Genomic DNA, 27,887 nt, shown 5'->3' on the forward strand with positions numbered 1-27,887 from the left:
CTGCGACGCTGGCGACCCCTCTGCCTGGGTATCTCCTGGTCTATGGGCAATAAGAGTTCGTCTGGAAATGCGGCGTCCACTCACCCTCTGCACTTTCACTGGGAGCTGAAGTCCTGAGTTGTTCTTAGGCGGCCATCTTCCCTGAGATTAACATTTAAATTGGTGAACTGAGTAAAGCAGATTGTTCTCCCTACTGTGGGTGGACCTTACCCAATCAGTTGAAGGTCTGAGGAAAACAGTCTGATACTTCCCCAATCAGAGTGAATTCTTCCTGCCCAGTAGCCTTTAAACTGGGACATTTTTTCCCCTGCCTTTGTACTCAAATTAAAACATCAGTTCTCCTGGGTTTCCAGCTTGCCAATTCACCCCAGAAATCTTGAACTGGTCTCCATGATACTATGAGCCATGCCTTATAATAAATGTCTTTATAAACACACACACACACGCACACACACACACACACACACACCCTGTAAGTTCGTTTTCTCTGGAGAATCACTGAAAGTAATGGCAAAAACAGCAATTACTCTTGCACCAACCTAATATGCAGTATTTACTACCAAAATCATAACGCTAATAAAACAATCAAGACTAGCTCTTGTGATGGGAGACTGGTAATTTCAAAAAATGTTAAGATTGTATATTTTTAACCTTTCTGGATAACAGTTTGGTAATAATAATATTTCTAAAACTCTTATATCCTTAATCTAGTAACTTCATTTCAAGGAATATGTGAAGTGGAAATATAACATAGCACATTCACTGAAGAAAACCTAGGTAAAACCATTCAGGACATAGGCATAGGCAAGGACTTCATGAGTAAAACACCAAAAGCATCGGCAACAAAAGCTAAAATAGACAAATAGGATCTAATTGAACTCCAGAACTTCTGCACAGCAAAAGAAACTATCATTAGAGTGAACTGGCATCCAACAGAATGGGAAAACATTTTTACAATCTACCCATCTGACAAAGGGCTAATATCCAGAATCTACAAAGAACTAAAACAGATTTACAAGAAAAAAACAAGCAAACCCATTCAAAAGTGAGCAAAGGATATGAACAGATACTTTTCAAAAGAAGGCATTTATGAGGCCAATAACATATGAAAAAATGCTCATCATCACTGGTTGAGAAATGCAAATCAAAACCACATTGAGATACCACCTCATGCCCGTTAGAATGGTGATCCTTAAAAAATCTGGAGACAACAGATGCTGGAGAGGATGTGGAGAAATAGGAAAACTCTTACACTGTTAGTAGGAGTGTAAATTAGTTCAACCATTGTGGAAGACAGTGTGGCGATTCCTTAAGGACCTAAAAACAGAAATTCCATCTGACCCAGCTATCCCATTACTGGGTATATATCCAAAGGACTATAAATCATTCTATTGTAAAGACACATGCACACATATGTTCATAGCAGCACTATTTACAATAGCAAAGACCTGGAACCAACCCAAATTCCCATTGATGATAGACTGGACAAGGAAAATGTGGAATACTATGGAATATGCCATGGAATACTGTGGAATACACCATGGAATACTATGCAGCCATAAAAAATGATGAGTTCATGTCCTTTGTAGGGACATGGATGAATCTGGAAACCATCATTCTCAGCAAACTGACACAAGAACAGAAAAACAAACACCTCATGTTCTCACTCACAGGCGGGTGTTGAACAATGAGAACATATGGACACAGGGAGGGTAGCATCATAAACTGGGGTCTCTTGGTGGGGCTTGGGGAGGGACAATGGGAGATGCAGAGGTTGGGGAGGGATAACATGGGGAGAAATGCCAGATATAGGTGACAGGGGGATGGAGGCAGCAAACCACCTTGTCATGTATGTACCTATGGAACAATCCTGCGTGTTTTACACATGTACCCCAGAACCTAATGTGGAATTATATATATGTGTGTGTGTGTGTGTGTGTGTGTGTGTGTGTGTGTATACATACATACATATATAAGCAATTCCACTAAGCCTGTAATCACATTAAATAAAATCCTCCTGCAACCACCACCAAAAAAAATCTAATAAATTACTATTTAAAAAAAATAGCACATTCACTGCAGACTTTAAAATATTAAAAATGGGGACAGGAGAGAATCTTAACGTTCAATGCTGAGGAAAGGTAAACATGCTTGATAAATCTATCATGAGACAGACATTGTGAATCCATTAAAAAATGCTGAGGTATGCTCAATGGCATGGGAAATTCTAATAATATACAACATTAAGTGAAATACTCGGGAGATAAAATTGAGAGATCTCAATTTTCTATTATAAAACAAAAATGTATAAATCTAGACATAAACAAACACATCAAGTGCTTATGTCTGAATGATGAAGATACTTCAGATTTTAATTTTTATTGTGTTTTTTTGCTTTCCATAATTTCTAAACAAATATTGATTAATTTTATAAGCAAAATGTAACATTATTTTGGGAAATGGAAAGAGCAGGAAGATCCTTGCTTCTAAGAAGCTACAAAGTAGATAATCCAAACTCAAAATCAATTGTCAGAAAATCCTTTTGAGTCAGGAATGGTTTTTCTTAAACTGTATGAAGTTGTGGGTATTCCCTTTTTCATTAGAGACATCTACAACAGAACTTCCTCTATAAAGAACTGCTTTCTTTCCTGAGTAATACACACGTGACCATCTGTGGTTGTATGAGCTTTTCAGTTTTCCAAATGGAAATCTTTGAAATATTGCAAAAGACTTTGTATTATAGAGCTTCTAACAATAAAGGTGCCCAATTTTCCATTTTATTTCTAAAATTCTTAAAGAAAATAAGAGAGGTGAAACGTAATCTCATAAACATCTCTATCATTACAAATCTACACCCTGTGGCTTTATAATGATCTGTTTCCTAATGCTCTATTCCACTCGATATTTCAAATGCCTAAAGTCTTAGCACTTTACATTAAAAAGTAATCATTAATCTTCCTGATTCTGCCCTAGTTAATAAATTAGGATGAATACAGACTGAGATTCTTATGGCAGCATATGTTTTCATGATTTTAACCCTGAGTAAATAAATGTTCTCAACTTGTTAACTGTTCTATTATTGTGGATGGAAAATTGAATTAGCATAAAAATATTTAAAATAATTCTCTGAAATAAATTGATATAAAAACTCATCTCGTATTTAGATATAGGAGAAAGATGTATCAATAGAGAAATAAAAATTCAAGAGAGACAAAAGCTAATAGCCATAATACAGCACACCTCACTTCCAAAAGAAGGAAACAGGAAAAGAACAAGAACAAAGTACTCTCCAAATCACTGAAAAACATGAGCAAACAATCCCAAAAATTAACGTACGGACAGGAACGAGTAAGTCAAAAAAGAAATAAAAATGCTGAATAAATTTATGCAAAGATATTCAAACTCACAGAATTGTATATGAATAAATGAGAATATGCAGTCAGTATAGTGTCTGGTACATGATAAATGAAGTTATTAAAACATAATAATTAAAGAAATACAAGTTTAAGGTACTGCATATGTGTATATTTACAAGTATGCAAATCACACTGGCAAACATTAAAAAGAAGTTATGATGCCCAAAGTTGGCAAGAGTGTGAGGAAACAGGCACTGCCATCATTTGCTGCTTTAGTATGAACAGGTGTATCGTTTTTTAGAAAACACTTTGAAAATATCTTTTAAAGTGAAAACTTATACATATATCATTGAGTCATTCCACTGCTTGAAATTTATCCTATAAAAATATTAACATAAGTGTACAAAGATACCTATATATGGATATTCATCACAGCAATGATATAAAGAATTGGAAATAGTTCAGAAGTCTGCAAAAAGGGTTGATTAAATCAGCACAATAGAACATTATAATACAAAATGTAATGGCGATTACATACTGATACAGAAAACTTTTCAGTTATTAAAAAGTAAATTGCAAAGTACACAACATCCCATTTTTGTCGTGATTGTGTATAAAAACAAAATGCTCACTGTTTAAGTCACCCAGTCTATGGTATTCTAGTACAGCAGCCCTCCCTGACCAGGACAGCCTCACAGAAGACCACAAGTGTTAGAGACATTTCTCTTTCTCTTTTATGATGAAAACAAAACAAGCTCGTAACTTAGGTTGTTAGAAGCTTCTGAGTTTCAGAAATATTAAAGAATGTTGTGCTTGCAATCCTTATGTCAAAGACGAGTGCAAAAGAAAACGATGGAAATGACATAAATAATACTTTCAAAATAGCTGGAGATAACAAAATAGTAAGCAACTCTTCAGGACTTACAAGGTCAACAGTATTTAACTGGGCTTGTCTGATTGCTTATGTGTAATTACCACTTCATATAAGACACACAGTCATAGACATATACATGTGGCTTTCACTTATTGTCCCCTCCTCTGTGTCAGGTACTGTACATGCATTTTCACTGCAAGCATTGTCTCACTTAATCCATGTCACAGTCCTAGAACACAGATTTTATGATGCCTAATGCACAGATGGAAAACTTCAAGCTCACAGAAGGTAACTTGCTCAGAATCATTCAGCTAGAACATGTCTCAGTCAGTATTTGACTCCTCTGTCTACCTCCAAAGCCCCTGCTCTTTCTACTACACTCCAACCAAGGATAATTTTAGAGGCATAGCTTAAGATATGTACAATAGGTTTGTGAAAATATAATTTTAGGTCTTTGTATTTCAGTACAGGGTATTCTAGATATGAAGCTATGTTAGTATGTTCTCACACATCTATAAATAACTACCTGAGACTAGGTAATTTACGAAGAAAAGAGGTTTAATTGACTTACAGTTCTGCACAGGAAACATGGCTGGGGAGGCCTCAGGAAACTTACAATCATGGTGGAAGGTAAAGAGGAAGAAACCATGTCTTAAATGGTGGGAACAGGAAAGAGAGAGCAAAGTGGGAGGAGCTACATACTTTCAAACAACTAGATCTCATGAGAACTCTATCACAAGACAGCACTCTGAGGATGGTGCTAAACCGTTAGAAACTGCTCCCGGACGGGCGCGGTGGCTCAAGCCTGTAATCCCAGCACTTTGGGAGGCCGAGGCGGGTGGATCACGAGGTCAAGAGATCGAAACCATCCTGGTCAACATGGTGAAACCCCGTCTCTACTAAAAAATATTAAAAAAAAAATTAGCTGGGCATGATGGCACGTGCCTGTAATCCCAGCTACTCAGGAGGCTGAGGCAGGAGAATTGCCTGAACCCAGGAGGCGGAGGTTGCAGTGAGCCGAGATCGCGCCATTGCACTCCTGCCTGGGTAACAAGAACGGAAACTCCGTCTCAAAAAAAAAAAAAAGAGCCGGGCGCGGTGGCTGCCAAGCCCTGCCCCCCCGCCTTTTTTCATGGTATTCTATTCCTTATTCTACACATTGAATATTAAGGTAATTTAAAATATTCTGTTCAAATTATGCTTAAAATAATTAGGCTTATATATTTTTATAGTTGGTTTTTATATAAATCTAGGTTTAAAATGTTAAAATTTTTAAGTGGTTTCTATGGGTCAACCTAATTACTTGCTATACAACCAAGTATAAGTTTAATACTTTTAGCCGGGCGCGGTGGCTCAAGCCTGTAATCCCAGCACTTTGGGAGGCCGAGGTGGGTGGATCACGAGGTCGAGAGATCGAGACCATCCTGGTCAACATGGTGAAACCCTGTCTCTACTAAAAATACAAAAAATTAGCTGGGCATGGTGGCACGTGCCTGTAATCCCAGCTACTCAGGAGGCTGAGGCAGGAGAATTGCCTGAACCCAGGAAGAGGAGGTTGCGGTGAGCCAAGATCGCGCCATTGCACTCCAGCCTGGGTAACAAGAGCGAAACTCTGTCTCCAAAAAAAAAGAAAAGAAAAGAAAAAAGAAACCGCTCTCATAATCCAATCACTTCCCACCAGGCACCACGTCCAACACTTGGGATCACAATTCAACATGAGATTTGAGTGAGGATATAGAGCCAAACTATATCATACCGCCACTGGCCTCTCCCAAATCCTTACATTTTAAAACACAATCATGCCTTCTCAACAGCCTCCCAAACATTAACTCATTTCAGCATTAACTCAAAAGTTCAAGTCCAAAATCTTATCTGAGACAAGCCAAGTCCCTTCTGCCTATGAGCCCATAAAATAAAAAACAAGTTAGTTACTTCCAAGATACAATGGGGGTGCAGGCATTGGGTAAATGCTCCCATTCAGAAAGGAAGAACTTGGCCAAAACAAAGAGGCTACAGGTCCCATGCAAGTCCAAAATCCAGCAGGGCAGTCATTAAATCTAAAAGCTTCAAAATAATCTCCTTTGACTCTATGTCTCACATCCAGATCACGCTGACACAAGGCATGGGCTCCCATGGCCTTGGGCAGCTCTGCTCCTGTGGCTCTGCAGGATACAGCCTCCACGGCTGCTTTCATGGGCTGGCATTGAGTACCTGCTGCTTTTCCAGGTATATGGTGCAAAGTGTCAATGGATCTACCATTCTGGGGTCTGCAGGACAGTGGCGCTCTTCTCACAGCTTCACTAGGCAGTGTTCCAGTGGGGACTCCGTATGGGGACTCCAACTCCATAGAGAGGTTCTCCATGGGGGCCCTACCCCTGCAGCAGACTTCTGTATGGATATCTACACATTTCCATACATCTTCTGAAATCTAGTTGGAGTCTCCCAAACCTCAACTCTTGCACTCTGTGCACTCACAGGCTTAATACCACGTGGAAACTGCCAAGGATTCTTACGGCTTGCACCTTATAAAGCAGTGCTCTGAGACATATCTGGGGCCCTTTTTGCCACAGCTGGAGCTGGAGGGGCTGGGATGTAGGGTACCATGTCCTGAGGTTGCACAGAGCAGTGGGGCTCTGAGCCCACCCACAAAATCATTTTACCATCCTGGGTCTCTGGGCTTCTAATGGGATGGGTTACTTTGAAGGTTTCTCAAATGCCTAAAAGGCATTTTCCTCATTGCATTAGCTGTAAACATTCAGCTCCTCTTTACTTATGCAAATTTCTTCAGTTGGCTTGAACTTCTCCTCTGAAAATGCGTTTTTCTTTTCTACCTTAGAGCCAGGCTGCAAATTTTCCAAACTTTTATGCTTTTCTTCCTTTTTTAAGTTCCAGTTTCAGGTCATTTCTTTCTTGATGCAAATGAGCATAGGCATTTAGAATCAGCCATGTCACATCTTGAACATTTTGCTGCTTAAAAATTTCTTCTGGGCTGGGTGCTCATGCCTGTAATCCCAACACTTTGGAAGGCCGAGGCGGGTGGATCACGAGGTCAAGAGATCGAGACCATCCTGGCCAACAGGGTGAAACCCTGTCTCTACTAAATACAAAAAATTAGCCAGGCATGGTGGCACACGCCTGTAATCCCAGCTACTCGGGAGGCTGAGACAGGAGAATCACTTGAACCCAGGAGGTGGAAGTTGTGGTGAATTGAGAATGCGCCATTGCACTCCACCCTGGGCAACAAGACTGAAACTCCGTCTCAAAAAAAAAAAAATTTCTTCTGCCAGGTACCTTAAATCATCTCTCTCAAGTTCAAATTTCCAGAGATCCCTAGAGCAGGCGCACAATGCTACCACTCTCTTTGCTGAAGCTTAGCAAGAGTGACCTTTACTCCAGTTCTCAGTAAGTTCCTCATATCAATCTGAGGGTACCTCACCCTGGACTTGATTGTCTATATCACTATCAGCATTTTGGTTATAACAATTTAATAAGTCTCTAGAAAGTTCCAAACTTTCCTTCATCTTCATGTTGTCTGAGCCCTCTAAACTTTTCCATCTTCTGCCTGTTACCCCATTTCAAAGTTGCTTCCACCTTTTCAGGTGTCTTCATAACAATACCTCACTCCCAGTACCAATTTTTTGTATTAGTCCATTCTCACATTACTATAAAAAACTACCTGAGGCTGGCTTATATATAAAGAAAATAGGTTTAATTAACTCACAGTTGAACAGGTTGGATACAAGGCATGGCTGGGAAGCTTCTCTAGACTCATATAGCCTTGAAAAATAGTCTGCATTCTGGATATAGTCTGGCACCTACTGGGGAGGAGATTTGGGGAGCACAATGAAGCTGGAGCTCTTTCAAAGCTTCAGTCCCAAAGAAAATCCCCACTTGCAAGGTTTTCTATATTTTACCTATTTCAGAGCTCAGCCAATGCAAAAAAAATCTATTTCTTGGGTATAAGGTAAGGAGACAGGGGGTTGTTTGCTAAAAGCAACTAAAGGCAAGTAATTTAACATCACAGCTAACTGAGCCAGTAGATAACAACAATGGAGCAAAACACTTCAAAAGCTTAAAAGAAAAGCTGGGGCATTAGACATACACATAGGCTTTGGAAAGCTCCAGTACATTTCTGGGAATTTAAAACACCATATGCATGCTTGAGGCTTTGTTCATGTTCAGGAAAGACTTGAGAAGGCTCTAGGCTCTCTCACCACTGGTACTTTGAGGGCATACACAAAATTAAGGCTAAGACAGTTACTAACTTCCTGGTGGAGTGTTAAAGTCATGCCCCGACATGCACATGCAGTCTTCTAGCAAAGACTGGGAGATTTCTTGGTGACAGGCATTTAAGGAGATCTCTGTTCAATCATTAGCTGACCATTAAATTAATGAAACAGAGACATCAGTGGCCACATGTGACAAAGAATATAGATTTATGAAATTAAATGTGTAAATTCAGAAAACTCAATAAGCAAACAGCAGCTACTACTCTAAACAGAAAAAACAAACCCTGAGAGAAAAAAATTATCTGATTTCCAAATTTTCCACATAGAATGTCTAATTTTCAACAAAATTGACAAAATATGCAAAAAACCAAGAAGGTAGGTACGATGCATACACAAGAAAATAATGAATAGAAACTATCCCTCAGGTAACTCAGATGTTAGATTTACTGAACAAATAAATTCACCATTTTAATCATGCTCAAAACATAAAGGAAACAATGTCTATATAACTAAATGAGCACATGAGAATGGAATCTCATCAAATAGAAAATATCAATACAGAGATAGAAATGATAAAAAAGAACCACATAGAAATTCTTGAACTGAAAAGTACAATAACTAAGCTGGGCATGGTGGCTTATACCTGTAAACCCACACTGGGAGGCAGAGGTGGGCAGATCACCTGAGATCAGGAGTTCAAGACCAGCCTGGGCAACATGGTGAAACCACATCTCTACTAAAAATACAAAAATTAGCTGGGCATGGTGGCATGTGCCTGTAATCCTAGCTACTCCAGAGGCTGAGACAGGATAATCGCTTGAACCCAGAAGGCAGAGGTTGCAGTGAGCTGAGATTGTGCCATTGCACTCCAGTCCAGCCTGGGCAGCAAGAGTAACTCTGCCTCAAAAAAAAAAAAAAAAGAAAAGTAAAATAACTAAAATGAAAATGTCACTAATGATGCCAAACAACAGATTTAACCAAGAAGAAAAAAAAATTGGTAAATGTGAAGACAGCTCAGTTGAGGTTACCACATCTGAGGAACAGAAAGAAAAAATGCAAAGAAAACTGAACACAATCTTAGATTTTTGTTGAACATCATCAAAAGTACCAATATATGCATAATAAAACACTCAGAAGAAGAGAAGCAGAAAGGATATTTGATAAAACAATTGCTAAAAACTCTCCAAACTGATGAAAAACCTTAATCCACACATCTAAGAAGTTTAACAGACTCTACTCAGAGAGACCCACACCTAGACAAATAAACTGTTGAAAGACAAAGACAAAGAGATGATCTTGAAAGCAGCAAGTTAAATCATATGGCCCAATAAATTCTACTCCTAGACATATACTCAAGAGAATTAAAAACATATGTTCATATGAAAAAACTTCTACTTTAACACTCCGTCATTCTAGCCAAAAAAATGCATAACCTACATCTAATCTTGAAAAACATTAGATAAGTTTGGAGTTCTTCTATAAAATAATTGACCAGTACTCTTCAAAAGTGAAAACCAAGGAAAGACAGAGAAATTGTCAGACTGGAGACTAAGGACACACAAGCACTAAAGATAATAGAACATATTTTTTATTGGATTCCAGAACACAAAAAAGACACTGAGGAAAAAACTGGTGAAATGTGAACAAGGTCTGTAGTTCAGTTAAAAAGTTTTATCATTGGTAATTTCCCAGTTATGATCATTGTGCTATAATTATGTAAATATGTATGCACACTGGATTAAAGGTATATGTGAACTCTGTATAATTTTTGCAATTTTTTTGTAAGTTTAAAATTCTTAAAAGGTAAAAAGAAGAATTGACATAGAACAAGTTTAGAAGAGATCTATTAAAATAGTGAACCGATGTTGCATGAGAAACTATATAAACCAATCAGAAATGTTTAGGATGGAAAAAAGAACTGGGAGAAATATTCAAAAGGATTATCATGTGAAAAATATCACATTATTTTGCTTGCTTGCTATGAACCCAGCAAATGGATTTAAACCAGAATCTATAAGATAGTTTCCTTTTCTACACAAAGAATTCTTGGGAGAAAGTGTGTGTTCTTTCTAATGCAAGAGTTCAAACATAAAGTGAAAGAATGTTTGTCAGCAGTGCTGTGAAGGTTACTCAAGAATTACATGAAGATGGGATTAAAAGCTTGATAAAGTTCTCTTTACACCTAGGTTCCACCTTGTGCGCAAAGAGGAGGATCCAGGAACTAAGGGAAGCCAAGAGAGATATAACTCAAAACATGACGTGGAATTTTTCTGAGAGAGACAAAGCAGTAATCAGAAAAGGTAAGATTGTTGCTAAGAGTGACAATACTGTATATTAAGTGAAGAGAACATGGTATTAGCAGAATTGTATAATTAACTTCCATAAAAAGTCAGATATACTGAGCATGTTTAGAATAAAAATGTGAAGGAGCTAACAAGCCTTTGAATGAGAATTCGAATCATGATTATGTTTTCGAGAATGTGTGGGAAACTTTATTAAGGCAAGCTAGATATTTTCCAACCCTTAGATTCCATTATTCTAAGAAGACTTCATAAGGAAGGGTACTTTCAAGATTTTTTCATTTTAGGGTCTGAATATATAGAAAATGCCAGTCTAAGGTTGCTATTTTTATATGGATGTATTTATATTTCTTATGTGTGTACATGTGCACCGACAAGCAGTAATATAGCCCTAACTGAGCAAATGCATGAAGAGATCTTGACATTTTTTTCAAAGATGAATGGTGACTTTGTTCACTCCTCAGACAATAAGTAAACATTTCTCTAATAAACACTTTTTTCATGATTCTCTTTTAAAGTAATTTAATGAAAATAAAGACTCTCATATGATATCATATTTCCCATACAGTACAATTATTTCTATTTAGTTCTAATTTAGAATAGATATTTGTCCTCTATATTAATAACATTTCTTCTAATATAGCTTGCAGAATCAGATTGTTATGAGATGATTTATTAAAACTGGTAATTCAGTTCAGAAACAGGATAATCAGAGTAGGTTATAATAAAGATTTGTTTAGTGTATCTAAATTAAAATATAATGCTGAAATACTAAAACGCTAAAATACTAGGCTGGGCATGATGGCTCATGCCTGTAATCGTAGCACTTTGGGATGGAGGAAAATTGCATGAGTCGAGGAGTTTGAGAACAGCCTGGGTGACACAGCAAGACACTGTCTCCACAAATTAAAGACAAACACCAAAAAGACCAAAGAACTGTTACCAGTTTTAAAATTAAGTTATGAAGTTATGCAATTTTTTTCATTACAACCAAATTCTAAGCCTAGACAGAATAGAATTCACTTAAGCCTTTGCATATAGTCATTATTCAATAAGTTATTTGTTGATTTTTCTTAAGTTTGAATTCATATGAATTATAAGAATAAAAAGCAGACATTTGGAAGTACAAAACAATGTCACATTTATTGTGTCGTTTTTACTTTTATTGATGTGTTGGGGTTGCTTAGAAGAAAGAATATTGAGATCAAAGTAAGTAATGTTTTCGTTGTCCTCACCTCCGTATGCCATGTCTTTGACACTCATTCCTATCACTCTATCAATATTCACATAACGGGAGTTCCAGATAAATGGCATATTCTCTGTTTAAGAACACTCCTCAGGACCACATTCTCTTCACTTCCACCCTGGGTCTTGACTCTTCTTATATTCTCTTTTCCCCTACACTTTGCATGTTAAGGTCTCCTTTAACTTGTTTTCTTTACCTAAAGTAGCCTAGAATCTGTCTCAAGAAAAATCGGTGACTACTTCCAAAGACATTCATTATAAAACGGCTCAATAGAGACTACTTCCAGGTACTCTCAACAGTGTTACTTCTGGTAACCAATAACAAACAGGGACAGATTTCCTTTACTTTTGTCTTTGTTTTAGTTTAAGCACTGTTCAATTATAAGACAGAAAGGAAGTTGGAAAGATTTTTTAGCACTAATTTCAAAAGTTGATTAATATATCCTGTAGAGGTCTTCAAACCCAGGGCAGTGGACTGGTACCTGCCCATGGCCTGTTAGGAACTGGGCTGTACAGCAGGAGGTGAGCAGTGGGCGAGCCAGCATTACCGCCTGAGGTCTGCCTTCTGTCAGATCGGTAGAGGCATCAGATTATCACAGAAGTGTGAACCGTACTGTGTACTGTGCACGTGAGTGATCCTGGTTGAGCACTCCTTATAGGAATCTAACTAATGCCTGATGATCTGAGGTGGAACAGTTTCATCCCCAAACCACTCCCCACCCCCATCTGTGAAAAAATTTTCCTCTACAAAAATGGTCCCTGGTGCCAAAAACGTTGGAGAATGCTGCTTTAGAAAAGTTTGAAAGTGTAGGTGCCTCCTTCTATTAACTTGGAGTAGAATATAATTCCTCATAGATACATAGAATCATCTGGTTTAGTGACGAAGCAGCAATATTAAGTCTATGTTGTGTTTTCTACTTTATAGAAAAAAGTACATTTTAAATTTTATAGGCACTTTTGGCTTTTATTCAAACCAGATTATTCAATTTAAATCTAGGTTGAAAAACACATTTGTCTTAGTAAATTAGAATTTTATTTTCTATGCACATATAAGAAAGTTTCTCTCTTATAAGATTTGACATGACCCATGGTATTTAAAATATTGAGATACTTATCATTTGGTGACCTTAAATATATTAGATATTTTTACTAATCATATTGTTGTATGAAATCTTTATTATGCATGTGTATGTTATTGTGTAGGGAAAACATGAAAGTTATTTCTAAAATCTCATTTGTGTAAATTCACATTGGATTGTTAAGGCCCTCCTTTCTCTAGTTTAGATAATTCCACTAAGGGATGAACTTACTAACCCTTTCCATATAGTCTGTAAGTAATCACTGTTCTCCAGCTGAATTTCAAGTTACATAGTTGGCATAAACAAATATCTTCGATATATTATACTTAGCACAATCTTAGGATTTATGAAAGGTTATGACTCTATATAAAAAGCTATATATAAGATGTTGTGTTTTCATCTGAAAACAGACACTTTACTAAGTTGATATTTAAGTCGCTTCAAGGAAGAATAGGGACTTTGTAGGCAGACAAATGAAAGAAAGGCATTGAGATATAAAAGATACAGTCAGGCCAGGTATGGTGGCTCATGCTTGTAATCCCAGCACTTTGGGAGGCCTAGGTGGGCAGATCACGAGGTCAAGAGATCAAGACCATCCTGGCCAACATGGTGAAACCCCATCTTACTAAAAATACAAAAAAATTAGCTGGGCGTGGTGGCGTGCACCTGTAGTCCCAGCTACTCAGGAGGCCGAGGCAGGAGAACTGCTTGAACCTGGGAGGAAGAGGTTGCAGTGAGCCAAGGTCACGCCACTGCACTCCAGACTGTTGCCTGGTGACCGAGTGAAACTCTGTCTCAAAAAAAAAAAAACATATATTCAAAGGCACAGAAATAAGAGATCATGGGAAACTTCAAGGAAGACAAGGGAGGAGAGTGGGAAGAATGATTCTAAAAAAGCTGGTTCAGCAGTTCAGTGTCAAACCATGGATGACCTATCAAGCTATGATCTTGAAGGTAATGAAAGGCAACTGTTGGGTTTTAAGCATCAGAGTGATATGAAAATTTGCATATTTCAGAATTTAATGAGTAGATTATAAAATGAAGAAATTAGAGATGGGGCACAAGTTAGGAGGCAACCCAACAAACCAAAGAAGACAGAAGCTGAACTTGAGAGGGAGATGAAATAAAAGATGATGGTTGAAATGAGAAACTAGATTAAGAAGGCAAATATTTAGGAGTTAGGCTAGAAAATAATTTGTGATTATAGAATATTGAGTGTAAGGTGAAAGATATAGAAAGTAATCTGAGTTCACAGCCTGTGTATGTGGGTGGACAGTGGACATTTCATAGAGAATGTGGGTCAAAGCATTTTAGGATATCAATTTGAAACGTACTAAATAGGAAAGAGCTGTGTGTTACTTTGGTAAAGATGTTTATAAAACATCTGAATGTATAATATAGATATGGAGCTCAGAAAAGTGTTTTATAGGCTAGAGATACAACTTCAGGGGGTTATCATATAGAAAGTGGCAAACCATAATAATAGAAAATAATGTATATACAGAAAAGTAGACTGAAGTCAGCACTTAGGAAACACAGGTATTTAAAGTGTTTTCACTGCTATTCACTATTACTGCTTTCCATAAAAAATTTAACCCTAGATTATATAAATTATTTGGCAAAATTTTTGTCTTTGGCTGTATTTAATCAGTAACACTTAACCAGCATATTACTATTTAAAATGCAGATATGCACACTATCTATAAAATCCATCTTAAAATACTGAACTATATTTAATGAAACAGCTTGTATATGATTTATAATTCCATCTAGAATAATCAGAAAAAATAAAGTAAAATCAACCAAACAAAACCATTTGTTTGAAGGCACTGGAAAGCTGTTGAGGCAGCCAAGATTTGAGAGGCCAAGCTTGTGAAGAAGACAAGCTCATTGAAATCAGTGCTATATTCAGCATACCACTTTTCCCCCCCAGGGCATCTGCCTATTAATACTTGGAGAAGAAAGACTGACTGAAAATTCAAGACAAGGAAAGATGCTGAGAGTCATGGAAGCCAGCGCAGCATCTGGTAATCTCAAAGAGCTAAGGAGACAAAAATTAGACTTCAGAGCTGGCAAGAAAGAGGACTTGAGAAAACACATTCCAGAAAAAAGTGAACAAGATGCTTGGAGATTTTCCCTTGAGGCATTTAAAAAATTCTTAGCACTTTCATAGGGGAAGAGCGTAGGAGACAAGCAAAATACTACGAAGTAACCACTGCTCAACAGACGAGCCAGTAGTTCACACAACCATAAATCCTGCCAACACCTCTAGAGAAATGGCATGTTTCAAAGTGATGATATAGGTACACAATATTTTAATATAAATAATGTATCAGTTTATATCCTTAAATTAAAATAGAATATTAAAGATACAGAATATTTACAAGATAGAATGAATTCATATGGGAATGACTTAGGAAAATTCTTTGTGAATTAAGGAGAAAAGTAACCTATAGTGAAATAGACACTATGGTCTAATAATTCTTTAAGATTAAAATCAGGTAGCAGTAATTATAATGTATTTTTCATTTCACTTATAATTCAGGTGGTCACAGAGAACATTTGGCAAAAGCTTAAGAAGGCAAATACTTTTGAGTAAGTTCATTTGGACGTTCTTTGATCATAGTTTATTTCTCCCTTTAAAAATCCTTTTAAAAGGATCAAGAGAGTTTTTTCTAATTAATATTACATTAATTGGGTTCATTTAGCAAGTCTGGATGGGTACACATGTAATGTGTTTTATTTCCTACAACTAAATAAGTCCTGTCTTGCCAGGGAGCTCATGAAAGGAATGGTCTGCCAGCCACCACAGCTTGCTTCATGGTTACTTTGCATGTCACAAAGAATGATGCAGAATTTTCTGAAATTAATCCTGGCAGCCCAAGATTTAAATTAATGCAAGGGGTGGTAAAATGTAAAAAATCATAATATAATTCTGAGAAGATGCCATTGTTTCTTTTTAGAAGATTACAGCAATGTAGATTTGTGTATACATAAAATACATTATAATATTATAATCAGTATGAAAGAGTCTTCTTGAATCTCAATAAAAAGAATTACAAAAATGTATAGTATATATGTGTTGTGTTTGCATGTTTGTGTGTGTATATTGTGTGTCTGAGTGTGTGTTTTACATAGCTACTCTCCATCTGAATGTGTTATGGGGTATGTGTCTGTGATTGCCTATCGTGAAATACATTTGTATATATCAATAACAAGTATTTATTCAGTATATAATTGATCCAAAGCAATAATTCTATTAAAATGACTTCTGCTGATACAGTTTAACTTTCAATATTTTTAATGTCTATTAACTAATTTTATCAATATAATAACCTATGAGATAATTAAGTAATACTGTCTTCATAAGACTGTGAATAGGCTATTTTTCCTTGTTTAGAATTTTACTTTTTCTCTTATACCAAAGGAGTTCTTTGAGCTTTATTAATGCAAAGTGTGTTTCCACCCCCTACATGTGGAGCTAATAAGAGGGTTTCAGTGGTCCTCAAAGCTACAAGATACCAGATTTAGGATTAAGTCTCACACACACACACACACACACACACACACACACACACACACACGTGTATGTGTGTGTGTGTGTGTATAAAAAAGTGTTAGATTTCAAGATTAAAAGGATATTTTAACAAGAGTATCTAAGACCAAGTTGACCTTGTCTGGTTCCTATGCACTTCTGCAGACACTCTCCATTCATATGATGCAGTCATTTGGTACATTTGATATTCAGGAATTTTATGGGTGATGGTGGCTGCTATCATCCTCTCTCACCAAAAAGCCACTGCTTAATGTGCCACACTCCAGATTTTTTCAGTAATGCTTTATCAAAAACTTCACGGTGCCCTGATTTTGCTAAATATTATTATTTGCCTCAATCTAATGAACTAAATGCTAAGGTACAAATTACGATGAACTGTCTGATCCACCAACTCGCTTGAGAAAACTGCATCTATCAAAGAAACTTGAGAGGCCACAGTTTCCTATTTAAAAGAGTAATTAAGTAAATAGAGCTTTAGACAGTGTGGCAGAAAAGCAAAGATCTTCCTGGTACTTATTCAGTCACAGCTCCTATGCAACTGCCTCCACTGTCTACTAATAAACGTGCTTAGGTACATGAAAGCTAGGGCAATGTGTTGCACAGATGTACTTACAGGTCACCATGAATGAGTCCATAGATCAGTGACATGCTCTGATGATAGATTCCTCTCAAAATAACTATGAGGAGAATCATCACAAAAGCTGGTAGTCCCCAGCTCAGAAGGAAGAACAGCATATATCTCCTCTCTGTGTGCTCATCATTCATCACCAGCACGTACCAGAAATTCACAGACTAAAAAGAAAACAAGATAAAATGAACAGGCTCTTCTTTAATGGCACAGAACACAAACTCACCTGGCTTAGGCAATAAGTTACCAAACAACAAAGGGCAGTTGTTATTTACTTAATAATTAGTTTTGATTTGTTTTTTGTTGTTGTTGTTCATATTCTTTCACACATTCAAGAAATTCGAGATACCTCAAAATTCTGGAAACACAGGGAAATATTTAGTTGTTTTGTTGTATTTTTTATTTGCCTTAATTTGCTCCGATTTACTCTCAGTTACAATCTTCTAAGATTGTTTTATACATGTGTCTTTGAAGAAACAGACACTGATAGGCAAACCTACTTTCCACGTGAACTTCCAGGTGATAATGATGTCAAGAGCTCTAAATTTTGAAACTTATTGGTGAGTTTTATTTATTGAGGGCCTAGCACATGGTAGGGCCAGATACTGTTTAGTGGGGAAATAATGGTGAAGATAACCTTGGCTCAGTGCCCAGTAGAAGACATAGACAAATAAACAGAAAATGACTGCACAGAGAGGAAGTACTATAGTGGGTTTGTTTTGTTGTCCCTGTGTCTCAGTTTATACTCGCACCCTTTTGTTCATTCACATGACAAATATTTATTGAGTGCTTACAAAGATTCACAGACTAGTGTAGGCACTGCGGATACAGCAGTGAAAGAGATGGGGTGGTATTTACTTTCTTGAATCTTAGTTTCCAAATAAGCGGGAAATAAATAAGGACAATATTTCTTTTATATCATATCACATCTTTTATCTGTTACTTCTAATTAAGATAAAACATATAAACAGGGTAAGTATGTAGAGAGTGAGGGGGGATGAAGGGATGAGGGGACACATTAAACAGAGTAAGAAAACTGAGGCCTATAAATGTGATGTTGGCTCCAAATCCCACACCTAACTTGTATCTAAGTCTTCTGGTGTCTTCTTTCCATGAGGAGTGCTCATATTTAATTATCATTTAGTACACTAACAATATTGAATGTCATGTCATACATATTACAAACAGTAATATCTATTACCTGGATAAACCCTCCTTCTCAATTTTGTATGGTGGAAAGAGTATGAGTATATATTAATTATATATTATATCTCTATAATTATATCTCTATATACTTCATACTCATGAATGTTATACTTTAAGTGGATAATCTTGGGCAAGTGACAACATTTTCAGAACCTCAGTTTCATGTGTACAAGGTTACTGTAAAGATTAAATGAGATGTTATGTGTAAAGTGCTGAGCACATATATAGTCAATGCTGGAAAATGTGACTGCCTCTCTTAAATCTCCTATTAGGAGGTAAGGCAGTGTGAAAGACAAAAGATAAATACTTTTCTATTTGAAAAATAAGCATTCCTAACATTTGTGGGAAGGCTTTCAGATGTTTTATTTACTGAGGCTTCTCAGTAAGATTCTATTTTTTTTTTTTTTTTTTTTTTTTTTGAGACGGAGTTTCACTCTTGTTACCCAGGCTGGAGTGCAATGGCGCGATCTCGGCTCACCGCAACCTCCGCCTCCTGGTTCAGGCAATTCTCCTCCCTCAGCCTCCTAAGTAGCTGGGATTACAGGCACGCGCCACCACGCCCAGCTAGTTTTTTGTATTTTTAGTAGAGACGGGGTTTCACCATGTTGACCAGGATGGTCTCGATCTCTTGACCTTGTGATCCACCCGCCTCGGCCGCCCAAAGTGCTGGGATTACAGGCTTGAGCCACCGTGCCCGGCCTGTAAGATTCTATCTTTACCAAATTAGCCTTGAGGGATTAGTATTAGGCTAAACCAGGGAAGGATAAGAGTGTTTGTTTACTTAAAGATTTGTGTCTCTAAATTTTATTTCCTGCCAGCACTCCATATCTTTATGTACATTTGCTTATATCTGTAATTACGAAGCACGATTTGAGTTGCTGCTCATGTGAATTTGTTCCAACTCATTTTTAAAAATTATTAGATCTAATATTTTTTTTTCTGCTTTCAATAATTAGTATAGGGATGTAGACTCAAACAAGTGGGGTTGTGCCAAGTGTTGTCGCTGAAGTAATCAATACTGCCTGTTAAAGAATGAAAATTTATACAAAGCAAGGGTCATTGATTAATCCGTCTTCTAAACAAAAGTATTAATTATTTATGTCAGGTAGATACTTGTGTGCATCCATGTAACATGATAACTCAATGGGGTATAGTAGGTGGATGAGTCAAGGAGGAGGGTACAAATTGGTAAACGACTCTAAGTTGATTCATCATGATAAAGACTGAGACATTTTCAAAATGTCTGCTTTTATACAGATGGACATTAGTTCCATCAGTTAGAATCACTCAGCCTTTCAGCAGCTGTCTGACCTTGACCACAGGCTCAGATAAGACTGAGACAAATATAATTGTTAGATTTATACATGCAGTGCTTCTGTCCCAAAGAGCTCAAGACACAGTGTGGCTGAATTATTGAATATTTGGTTAGGCAAAACAAGCTTCAAATATCATAAACTTTTGCCAATTATAAATAAAAAATAATTTAAATTTCTTCTTAAAAGAATATAATCACTGAAATATACTCTAAGAGGAGTATTTCCCATAACATAACATTTTTAAAGCTATGGACTAGAAATACTAGAATGTTATGTAACAACATTTAATTATTCTAGGAACAATACATGGCCCACACATAAGATTTGTGTTGACTAGCTCATTACAAGTTTGACTTGAATTTTATTTTAATGTAGTATGGTAGGCACATTTTTGGTCACATGCCTTGCTCATGAGCACCCCTTTTCCAAACCCTGCCCCTCTAACCCTCCTTCTACCATACGCAGAGTGGGCTCAGTGTGCTCAATGTACTTACTCCCTGACGCTGCTCCCCCAGGCACAGCTGATTTGATCAGGAGAGAAGCCTGGCCCAGCCTGAGCCAATCACCTCTACCCTGAATTCCTTGATGTTCTAAGACAGTCTAAGCTGGTCAACTGAAGTAAGAGGACACAGAAAGAGGGTGGCCATGAGCACAGTGAAGCAGAGGTCTGCCAGTAGAGAAGAATGGACAAAGCCTTCCATTCTTGCTCACAGTCCCTTGTGAGGGCCAACTGTAGGTACAGTTCTTAGGTTCAATGAGTTATCCAATATATCTTTACAATTTCAATGTTTGTTTACATTAGCTCAACTTAGTTAACTTAGTTTTTCTTTCTTCTTCTGCCAAAAACTTCAATAAGATATATTAACATGTTGCTTTCCCAAAGCAGTGGGGTTAACATCTCCAGTTACTATCATTTTTTTTAAAACCAAAAGAAGACGGTGGAGCATTTGACTATACATACAGTATGTTCTCACTTAACATTGTCAATAGGTTCTTGGAAACTGCAGCTTTAAGTAAAATAAAGTATCATGAAACCAATGTTAACATAGATTAAATGATATAGACAAGAGTTAAGTTCCTATAGCATGTTTCTGGTCACAAAACGATGACCAATCTTCTAAATAAAGACCTAAATACTTCTCATATTAAACACTGAAATAAGCGTGACCTATACATATCTTTAAGAAAGATTGATAAAAACAAGTGTGATTTTTTTTTTAATTATCATTTTTTAGAAATAGAGTCTTGCTCTGTCATCCAGGCCGAAGTGCTGCAGTGGCATGATCATAGCTCACTGCAGCCTTCAAGTCCTGGGCTCAAGCAATCCTCCCACCTCAGCCTCTCGAGTAGTAATTATTTTACTCAGGTTTTGGTGAATCAATGAGTGGCAGTGGTTGTCATGATGGTAGGTTAAATCAAGGAATAAATATTTGCAAAGTGAAATTTAGTAACTCTAAACATTGTATATTAGAACTACCACCTTCTTATTTTCATTGTTGCTTATCAGGAAAGGATGGTGTACTCTTGAATCCTCACACATCTCACAATTACCAGCATACTATGATCACCTAGGGACTATACTTGGAAGTACTTAATTAAAAGCCCATTTTAATAAATGTAAAGAAAACTATGTCATGTTATTATTGAAAATTTCCTATTACAAACAGAATCTACATAAATATAGAAAGGGAAGATTTGCAAAGCAGTCCTCCAAAAGTAAAGCTCCAGGTGAATAATAAATATATATTTTAAAAATCTACAAAATTAAAAAAAAATAATGCTTAGTAACTTGATTTGGGTCTGTGACATGCTTCTGCATAAACTGCTTTTGGCCACTATCACTTGGCTTCTCTGAGTTTTAATTTCCTCCTACGGTAAAAGGAGAGGTTAAACTTTTAGTTATTAATAATTTCCTAACACTCTGATTGATTACTGCAGAAACGACAGTTCTTAAGTAAAAACACTAATGGCATGGATGTATACAGACGATGATTTCAGCCACACACAGATCTTATAGATCATCTTGCCATGTCCTCTTATGATGAAACTGAGGCAACGAAAGAACAGCATAGCTTTTTCATCTTCTGGTTAGCTACAGAAATAGGAGTGGAACATAACTCCAAACTGCCTTGTAAAGACTGATTATATTTAAGATTTATTTCTTTTGACACAAATAGGCTGGGCACAGTGGCTCACACCTGCAATCCCAGTATTTTGGGAGGCCGAGGTGCGTAGATTGCTTGAGCCCAGGAGTTCCAGATCAGGCTGGGCAACATGGGGAAACCCTGTCTCTACAAAAAATACAAAGAATTAGTCAGGCATGATGATGCATGCCTGTAGTCCCAGCTACTCAGGAGGATGAGGCAGGAGGATTGCTTGAGCTTAGGAGGCAGCGGTTGCAGTGAGCTGAGATGGCACCGCTGAACTCCAGCCAGGGTAACAGAGTAAGATCCTATCTCAAAAAGAAAAAAGCACAGAAATGGACATAAATATTGACAATATTATTATTTACATGAGAGCTTCTTGTCCTCATTTCTTCCTCCACTCACTTTATATGCCAGTGGAGATATACTTTACTTGTAGAAGTAAAATGATAACCTGTTCTGTATCTTCATTTCTTTTCTAAGACTTCAGAAAAGCTTATAAAGGCTGATCAGAATACAAATAATAAAACAATTGTGAACTGTGGCACATTAATTTTTCTTTACCTTGTAGTACCTAGTGATATGCTTTGCATGTAATTTTAATTGAAAAACATGAAATAAATGAAGATGTACACAATTTGTTTTGAGTATTTAAAACATTTTATTGACTTTAATAATAATTTTATTATTTGGTTTAATATTTGGTTTAGTTTCCCATAAATATACACCACCTTGTTCAAAAAATAATTTAAATGTTTTAAAATTTTTAACTTAAAAAAATGTGTACATAATAGGAATATATTTATGGGGTAAGTGTGATATTTTGATACAGGCATACAATCTTGTAATAATCAAATCAGGGTAATTGGTGTATCCATCACCTCAAGCAGTTATTATTTCTTTGCATTTGAAACATTCTAATTCCACTTTTTTCATTATTTTAAAATACACAATAAATTTATGTTGCGCACACTCACCCTGCTGTGCTATCAAATACCAGATCTTACTCATCCTAACTATATTTTTGTACCTGTTAACCATCACCTCCAGAAAGAATTTTAGGAAGACTTTATAATTTTAGTTGATTTGACTGGACTCCTAACGAAGGACAAAAGTTAACTGGTGAAAAGTGAAAAACATTGAAGGTAATAGTTTAACAGAGGAAGAATGAAACAAATATTTATTAATTAGTTAATACATATACACCAAACATAAAGCTATATATCATTTAATCAAGACTTCTTTCCTAGGTTTTACTACGCCCTGTTTAAATCAGAGGAAACTCAGCATGGGTAAGTATATTTCTCAGAATTAGTAATTAAGGCTATTGGAATTTAAACTGATTCTGTATAAGATGCAAACAACCAATTGAAATACCCAGATATAATTTAGGTCAAATATAGATAGTAATAAACTAAAAGACTGTGTCTATAAGCTTATTTACTTATATTCCTACACAAACCTATCCATTTATTTTTATAATAACACTTTCCCTACTATTTTTCCAAGTGTCCAAATAGGAAAACTGAAGACATACTTTGTTAAGTGTTTTGACTGTCATAGGCCATAATTATGCTTTCCCATGTTCCATAAACACACATTCATTAGCTTATTCATGTATCTTCATATAAAGCATATTAGCATATGTGTAAAATATAAAGGAGAAATCCCCTTCATTTTAAAGTTAAAAATAGGCTATTTGAACTCCATAATTCATGGTATATGAAATAAAGATTGGTATCCTGACTGTTGTTTAATATTTGATTAATAATTGTGTAACCAGAATCCTTGAACTGACCTATAGCATCAAGTTTAGTCAGAGATCACAGATGCTATTAATTCTGTTACCATATGCTCTTAATCATTCATTTCAGATGAGAGTCTAAGAAATGTTATCACTCGTCCTTGTCCCAGTTCTCTCCCTCTTTCTTAACATTTATTGCATGAAATAAATTGCAATAGTCCTTTTTGAGGACTGGAGAATTCAGTATTTTCTGGGTATGTCATTTTTATCTTGGTGATTACCAGTCTGTTGTCCTTAATACCTTTGATGTTCCCCCAAATTAAATCAATGATGAAGGAGAAACAAGGCTAATTTTAGCATTTCTCTTCCTGTTTTGCTATGCTTGGGCACTAAGTAGCCTTTCTACCAAGGAATAAATAACGTGCATTTTCTTGTTCATAGCCTGGTTATATTAAGAAATTAAGGCATAAGATGTGAATGCTCAAGTACAATTGTAGAATGACTTCTAACCTTATTCTACCTTTAAAAAAATATGTTCTTCAATTAAGCTTTAGTTTCGAAAGAAAAGGTATTTCAAATTAAGCTGTGACTCTAAGCATGAGATGAAAAGACTACAAGAATAATTCCAGGTTCGAATATTTTTCATAGTTGATGTGGATTGCAATACAATCATTTAATTTGGTGACAGGAAGTGATCATAAAACTGGTCCAAATGAATATACAGGCAAAAATTATGTGTCTAGCTATATCATATATGAATATCTCAAATAATTTACTTGCAATTTACCTCATGATTTTACATGTTTCATGTAGACATGAATAGTAAAGGCATAATTCCCAGAATGTATTCTATGGATATGGTCCAAGTAAATATTCAAATATTCAGAGTGCAAGGATGTTCAAGGACACATTGTTTACTATAGCAAAAATTAACACAATAACCAAAAAATAATGTAATTTTATCAACTGGAGGCCAGAAAAATGAATTATGTAATAACCATATTATAGAATAGGAAAAAGGTATATCATGCATGGTAAACTTAAAGATGTCCATATATATACATGCATACATACCTATACACATAAGACAAATATACACTATATGTAAATATACACTATATTTAAATAGATACACTATATATATACACTATATATAAATGTATGTTCACTATGCATATACAAGAACACACGTGTGCTTATTTATATATTTATAACTATTTGTCTATGCATGGAATACTTATGGAGAGATACACAGGAAACTGGTATTGACAGTAGACCAAAGACTGGAGAGTGCAAGAAATAGAAAAGGATGTACTTTTTATTTTATATTTATCTGTAGTATTCAATTCTGTTTTGTAACATTGCTACATGCTATCTCAAAAATGAAACCAAATCAGAACAGAAGGAAAAACAGAACAAGTAGCAAAACAGAATAAAGATACTTCATGATTTTAAATTCTCACAGCCAATTTTTTTTAAAGTAGACATAATCCTGCCTTCTTAAGGAAGTGAGAAATGATTTCAGTAGTTCCATGGAGTGATCTTACATGACAAGTGAACAGAAGGATAATTCGATATCTGTGGCCAAAAATGGAGTTTATGAATTGTTTCCTTTTAAAAAATAAGAAAAATAATTTGTTACTGCATCCTTGCCTTGCACTGTATGACTTCTCTGTCAAAGAAGAGGGAAGCCTGTAGAAAGAGTGGCAAGGCTGTTATTTATGGAGCCTGCTATGAGCCGTGCGTCTACTTTAATAAGAGGTTAAAGGTTCTCCAGCTTGCTAAGGCTTTGCAGCTAGTTAGTGTCCACCTCACTCAAAATCAGACTTCTTTCCACTACATGAAGCTTATTCTTTTCCATTTAAAACAAGGTATAAATTATATTGGAAAAGCAGAGTAAGCAAGATGTTTTTAAATCTATGAAATTTTAGCCACAACATATTATCTTTTTTTAAAAAATATATATATATTTTATATATATTTTATTGTACTTTAGGTTCTGGGGTACATGTGCAGATCATGCAGGATTGTTGCATAGGTACATACATAGCAAAGTGGTTTGCCTCCATCCCCCTGTCACCTATATCTGGCATTTATCTCCATGTTATCTCTCCCCAACCTCCCTAACCCCTGCTGTCTCTCGCTTAGTCCCCCCCAACAGACCCCAGTGTGTGATGCTCCCCTCTGTGTTCATGCGTTATCATTGTTCAACACCCACCTATGAGTGAGAACATGTGTTGTTTGAGTTTCTGCTCCTGTGTCAGTTTGCTGAGAATGGTTTCCAGATTCATCCACGTCCCTACAAAGGACACAAACTCATCTTTTTTATGGCTGCGTAGTAGTCCATGGTGTATATGTGCCACATTTTCCTTGTCCAGTGTATCATGGATGGACATTTGGGTTGGTTCCATGTCTTTGCTATTGTAAACAGTGCCGCAATGAACATACGTGTGCATGTGTCTTTATAATAGAATGACTTACAGTCCTTTGGCTATATCCCCAGTAACAGGATTGCTGGGTCAAACGGAATTTTCTATTTCTAAGTCCTTGAGGAATCAACATTGTCTTCCACAATTGTTGAACTAATTTACACTACCACCAACAGTGTAAAAGTGTTCCTATTTCTCCACATCCTCTCCATCATCTTTTGTCTCCAGATTTTTTAATGATCGCCATTCTAACTGGCATGAGACGGTATCTCAATGTGGTTTTGATTTGTATTTAACATATTATCTTAACAAATAATATTAGTAAATGTGTACAGAGTATGCACTCTGTACAATGGTATCCCAGATACCATTTCAAGCTCATTCTATATATTAATTCATTTTATCTTTTCACAGTTTGTAAAGAGAGGTACTGTTATTACAATTTAAGTTTTCAAATAAGAAACTCTATGCTCAGAGAGTTTATGTAACTTGTTTCCCAATAAAACTTATCCTAATATTCTAAAATACAATCTAATTTTACCATAAGGTACTAAAAGTATAGAATATAAAAGTAAAATAATCTTCAAGGTAAAGTCATTTAAATGTATTTATTCTAAGACTGAAGATATAATGCAGATAAAAGTAAACATGAACAATTCTGACATGTTTAACTCCATAATTACAAATTAATGATTAATGTATTGTCATTATAAGCTATGCACAGTCATATGTAGTATCACATTCTCTCCTATATTACTAAAAAAATATGAAGTAGAATCATTAAAGTAAAAATACTCCCAATTCAACTAATAGGATTGAACTAATAACAGTCTAACCTTCTATATAATGTTTTTAAAATGGATTTTAGAAAAAAACAGATTTTAGCAGTCACTATTTTATAAATGGGAAAATGTAGGTTGGTGCAGTGACAACCTCTGATGATAAAATAATTCATTAAAAGTAACCTAACTAGAATTCAGAACTTACTGACTTTTTCCCTTGTGGTCACACCACAAACCATGAAAAATGTGTGGTGTACCATCTGAAATATATTAAACTTCACTGGTACTTTAAATAGTTTCCCTAAGCCATTCGCTATCCAGAAATCTAACCGGTCTACTAAATGTGAATCAGCCACAATCACATTTACCTAACTCGAAGAAGAGATGTAGAATACACCAATCTTTATGAACTTGGATGAAATCTTATGTATGATTTTGTCTAATGCTCCTTGAAATCAGGAAATCCATCTAAAACATGTTTGAAAGTTGGTCATTTCCCTCTCAATATATTTCAGCGATTGAATTCACTCTACCTTTGGAAAAGTCTTTTCAACTTTGAGAGTGTTACTGGCTATGAAAATTCCTAACCTGAATCAAAAATTTCCTTCCCTAATTTTTGACCCATTTGCTCTGCCAAATGGAGCTACATAGTCCACCTTTTCCTGTAGTAGCCTTTTCAGTATTTGTAGACAGCCATCACACCTTCCTAAATTCTTTCCAGGTTAGTTATGTCCAGCTGCCTCAAAGTTTCTTAGAGTGTTGTTTTCCAACTTCTCATTGGATATTTAATGTTCCTGCTGAAACACGAGCCATGAGAGTGGTTGCTGTGTCCCAAAATCGTCTGAATTTTATAGATTACAGTGTAAACCATGTCTGCTTCCATACCGCTATCAATGCAACCTAGGTGTGTCTTGTTTTTTAGTTACTGTAGCTACTATTGTTAAGCATTCTGGTCAGCTATTTGCTGTTGCGTTTATGTTAAATTATAATTTTGAATAA

At 36.0% G+C, this 27,887-nt stretch overlaps 1 protein-coding gene across 3 annotated transcripts in view; it reads right to left on the reverse strand.

Annotated features, from left to right (window-relative positions):
* The window catches only part of ADGRV1 (adhesion G protein-coupled receptor V1), a 583,497-nt gene that overhangs the window by 173,702 nt on the left and 381,908 nt on the right, over positions 1 to 27,887 (reverse strand). For all 3 annotated transcript variants that reach the window (XM_074383772.1, XM_003920760.4, XM_074383775.1), the window contains exon 85: positions 17,253 to 17,431. In XM_074383772.1, coding sequence (XP_074239873.1) covers positions 17,253 to 17,431 — 179 coding nt within the window. The remainder of the gene's footprint in view (positions 1 to 17,252; positions 17,432 to 27,887) is intronic.

The sequence above is a fragment of the Saimiri boliviensis genome, chromosome 1 (assembly GCF_048565385.1).
Source record: "Saimiri boliviensis isolate mSaiBol1 chromosome 1, mSaiBol1.pri, whole genome shotgun sequence".
In the NCBI taxonomy this organism is placed as follows: Eukaryota; Metazoa; Chordata; class Mammalia; order Primates; family Cebidae; genus Saimiri; species Saimiri boliviensis.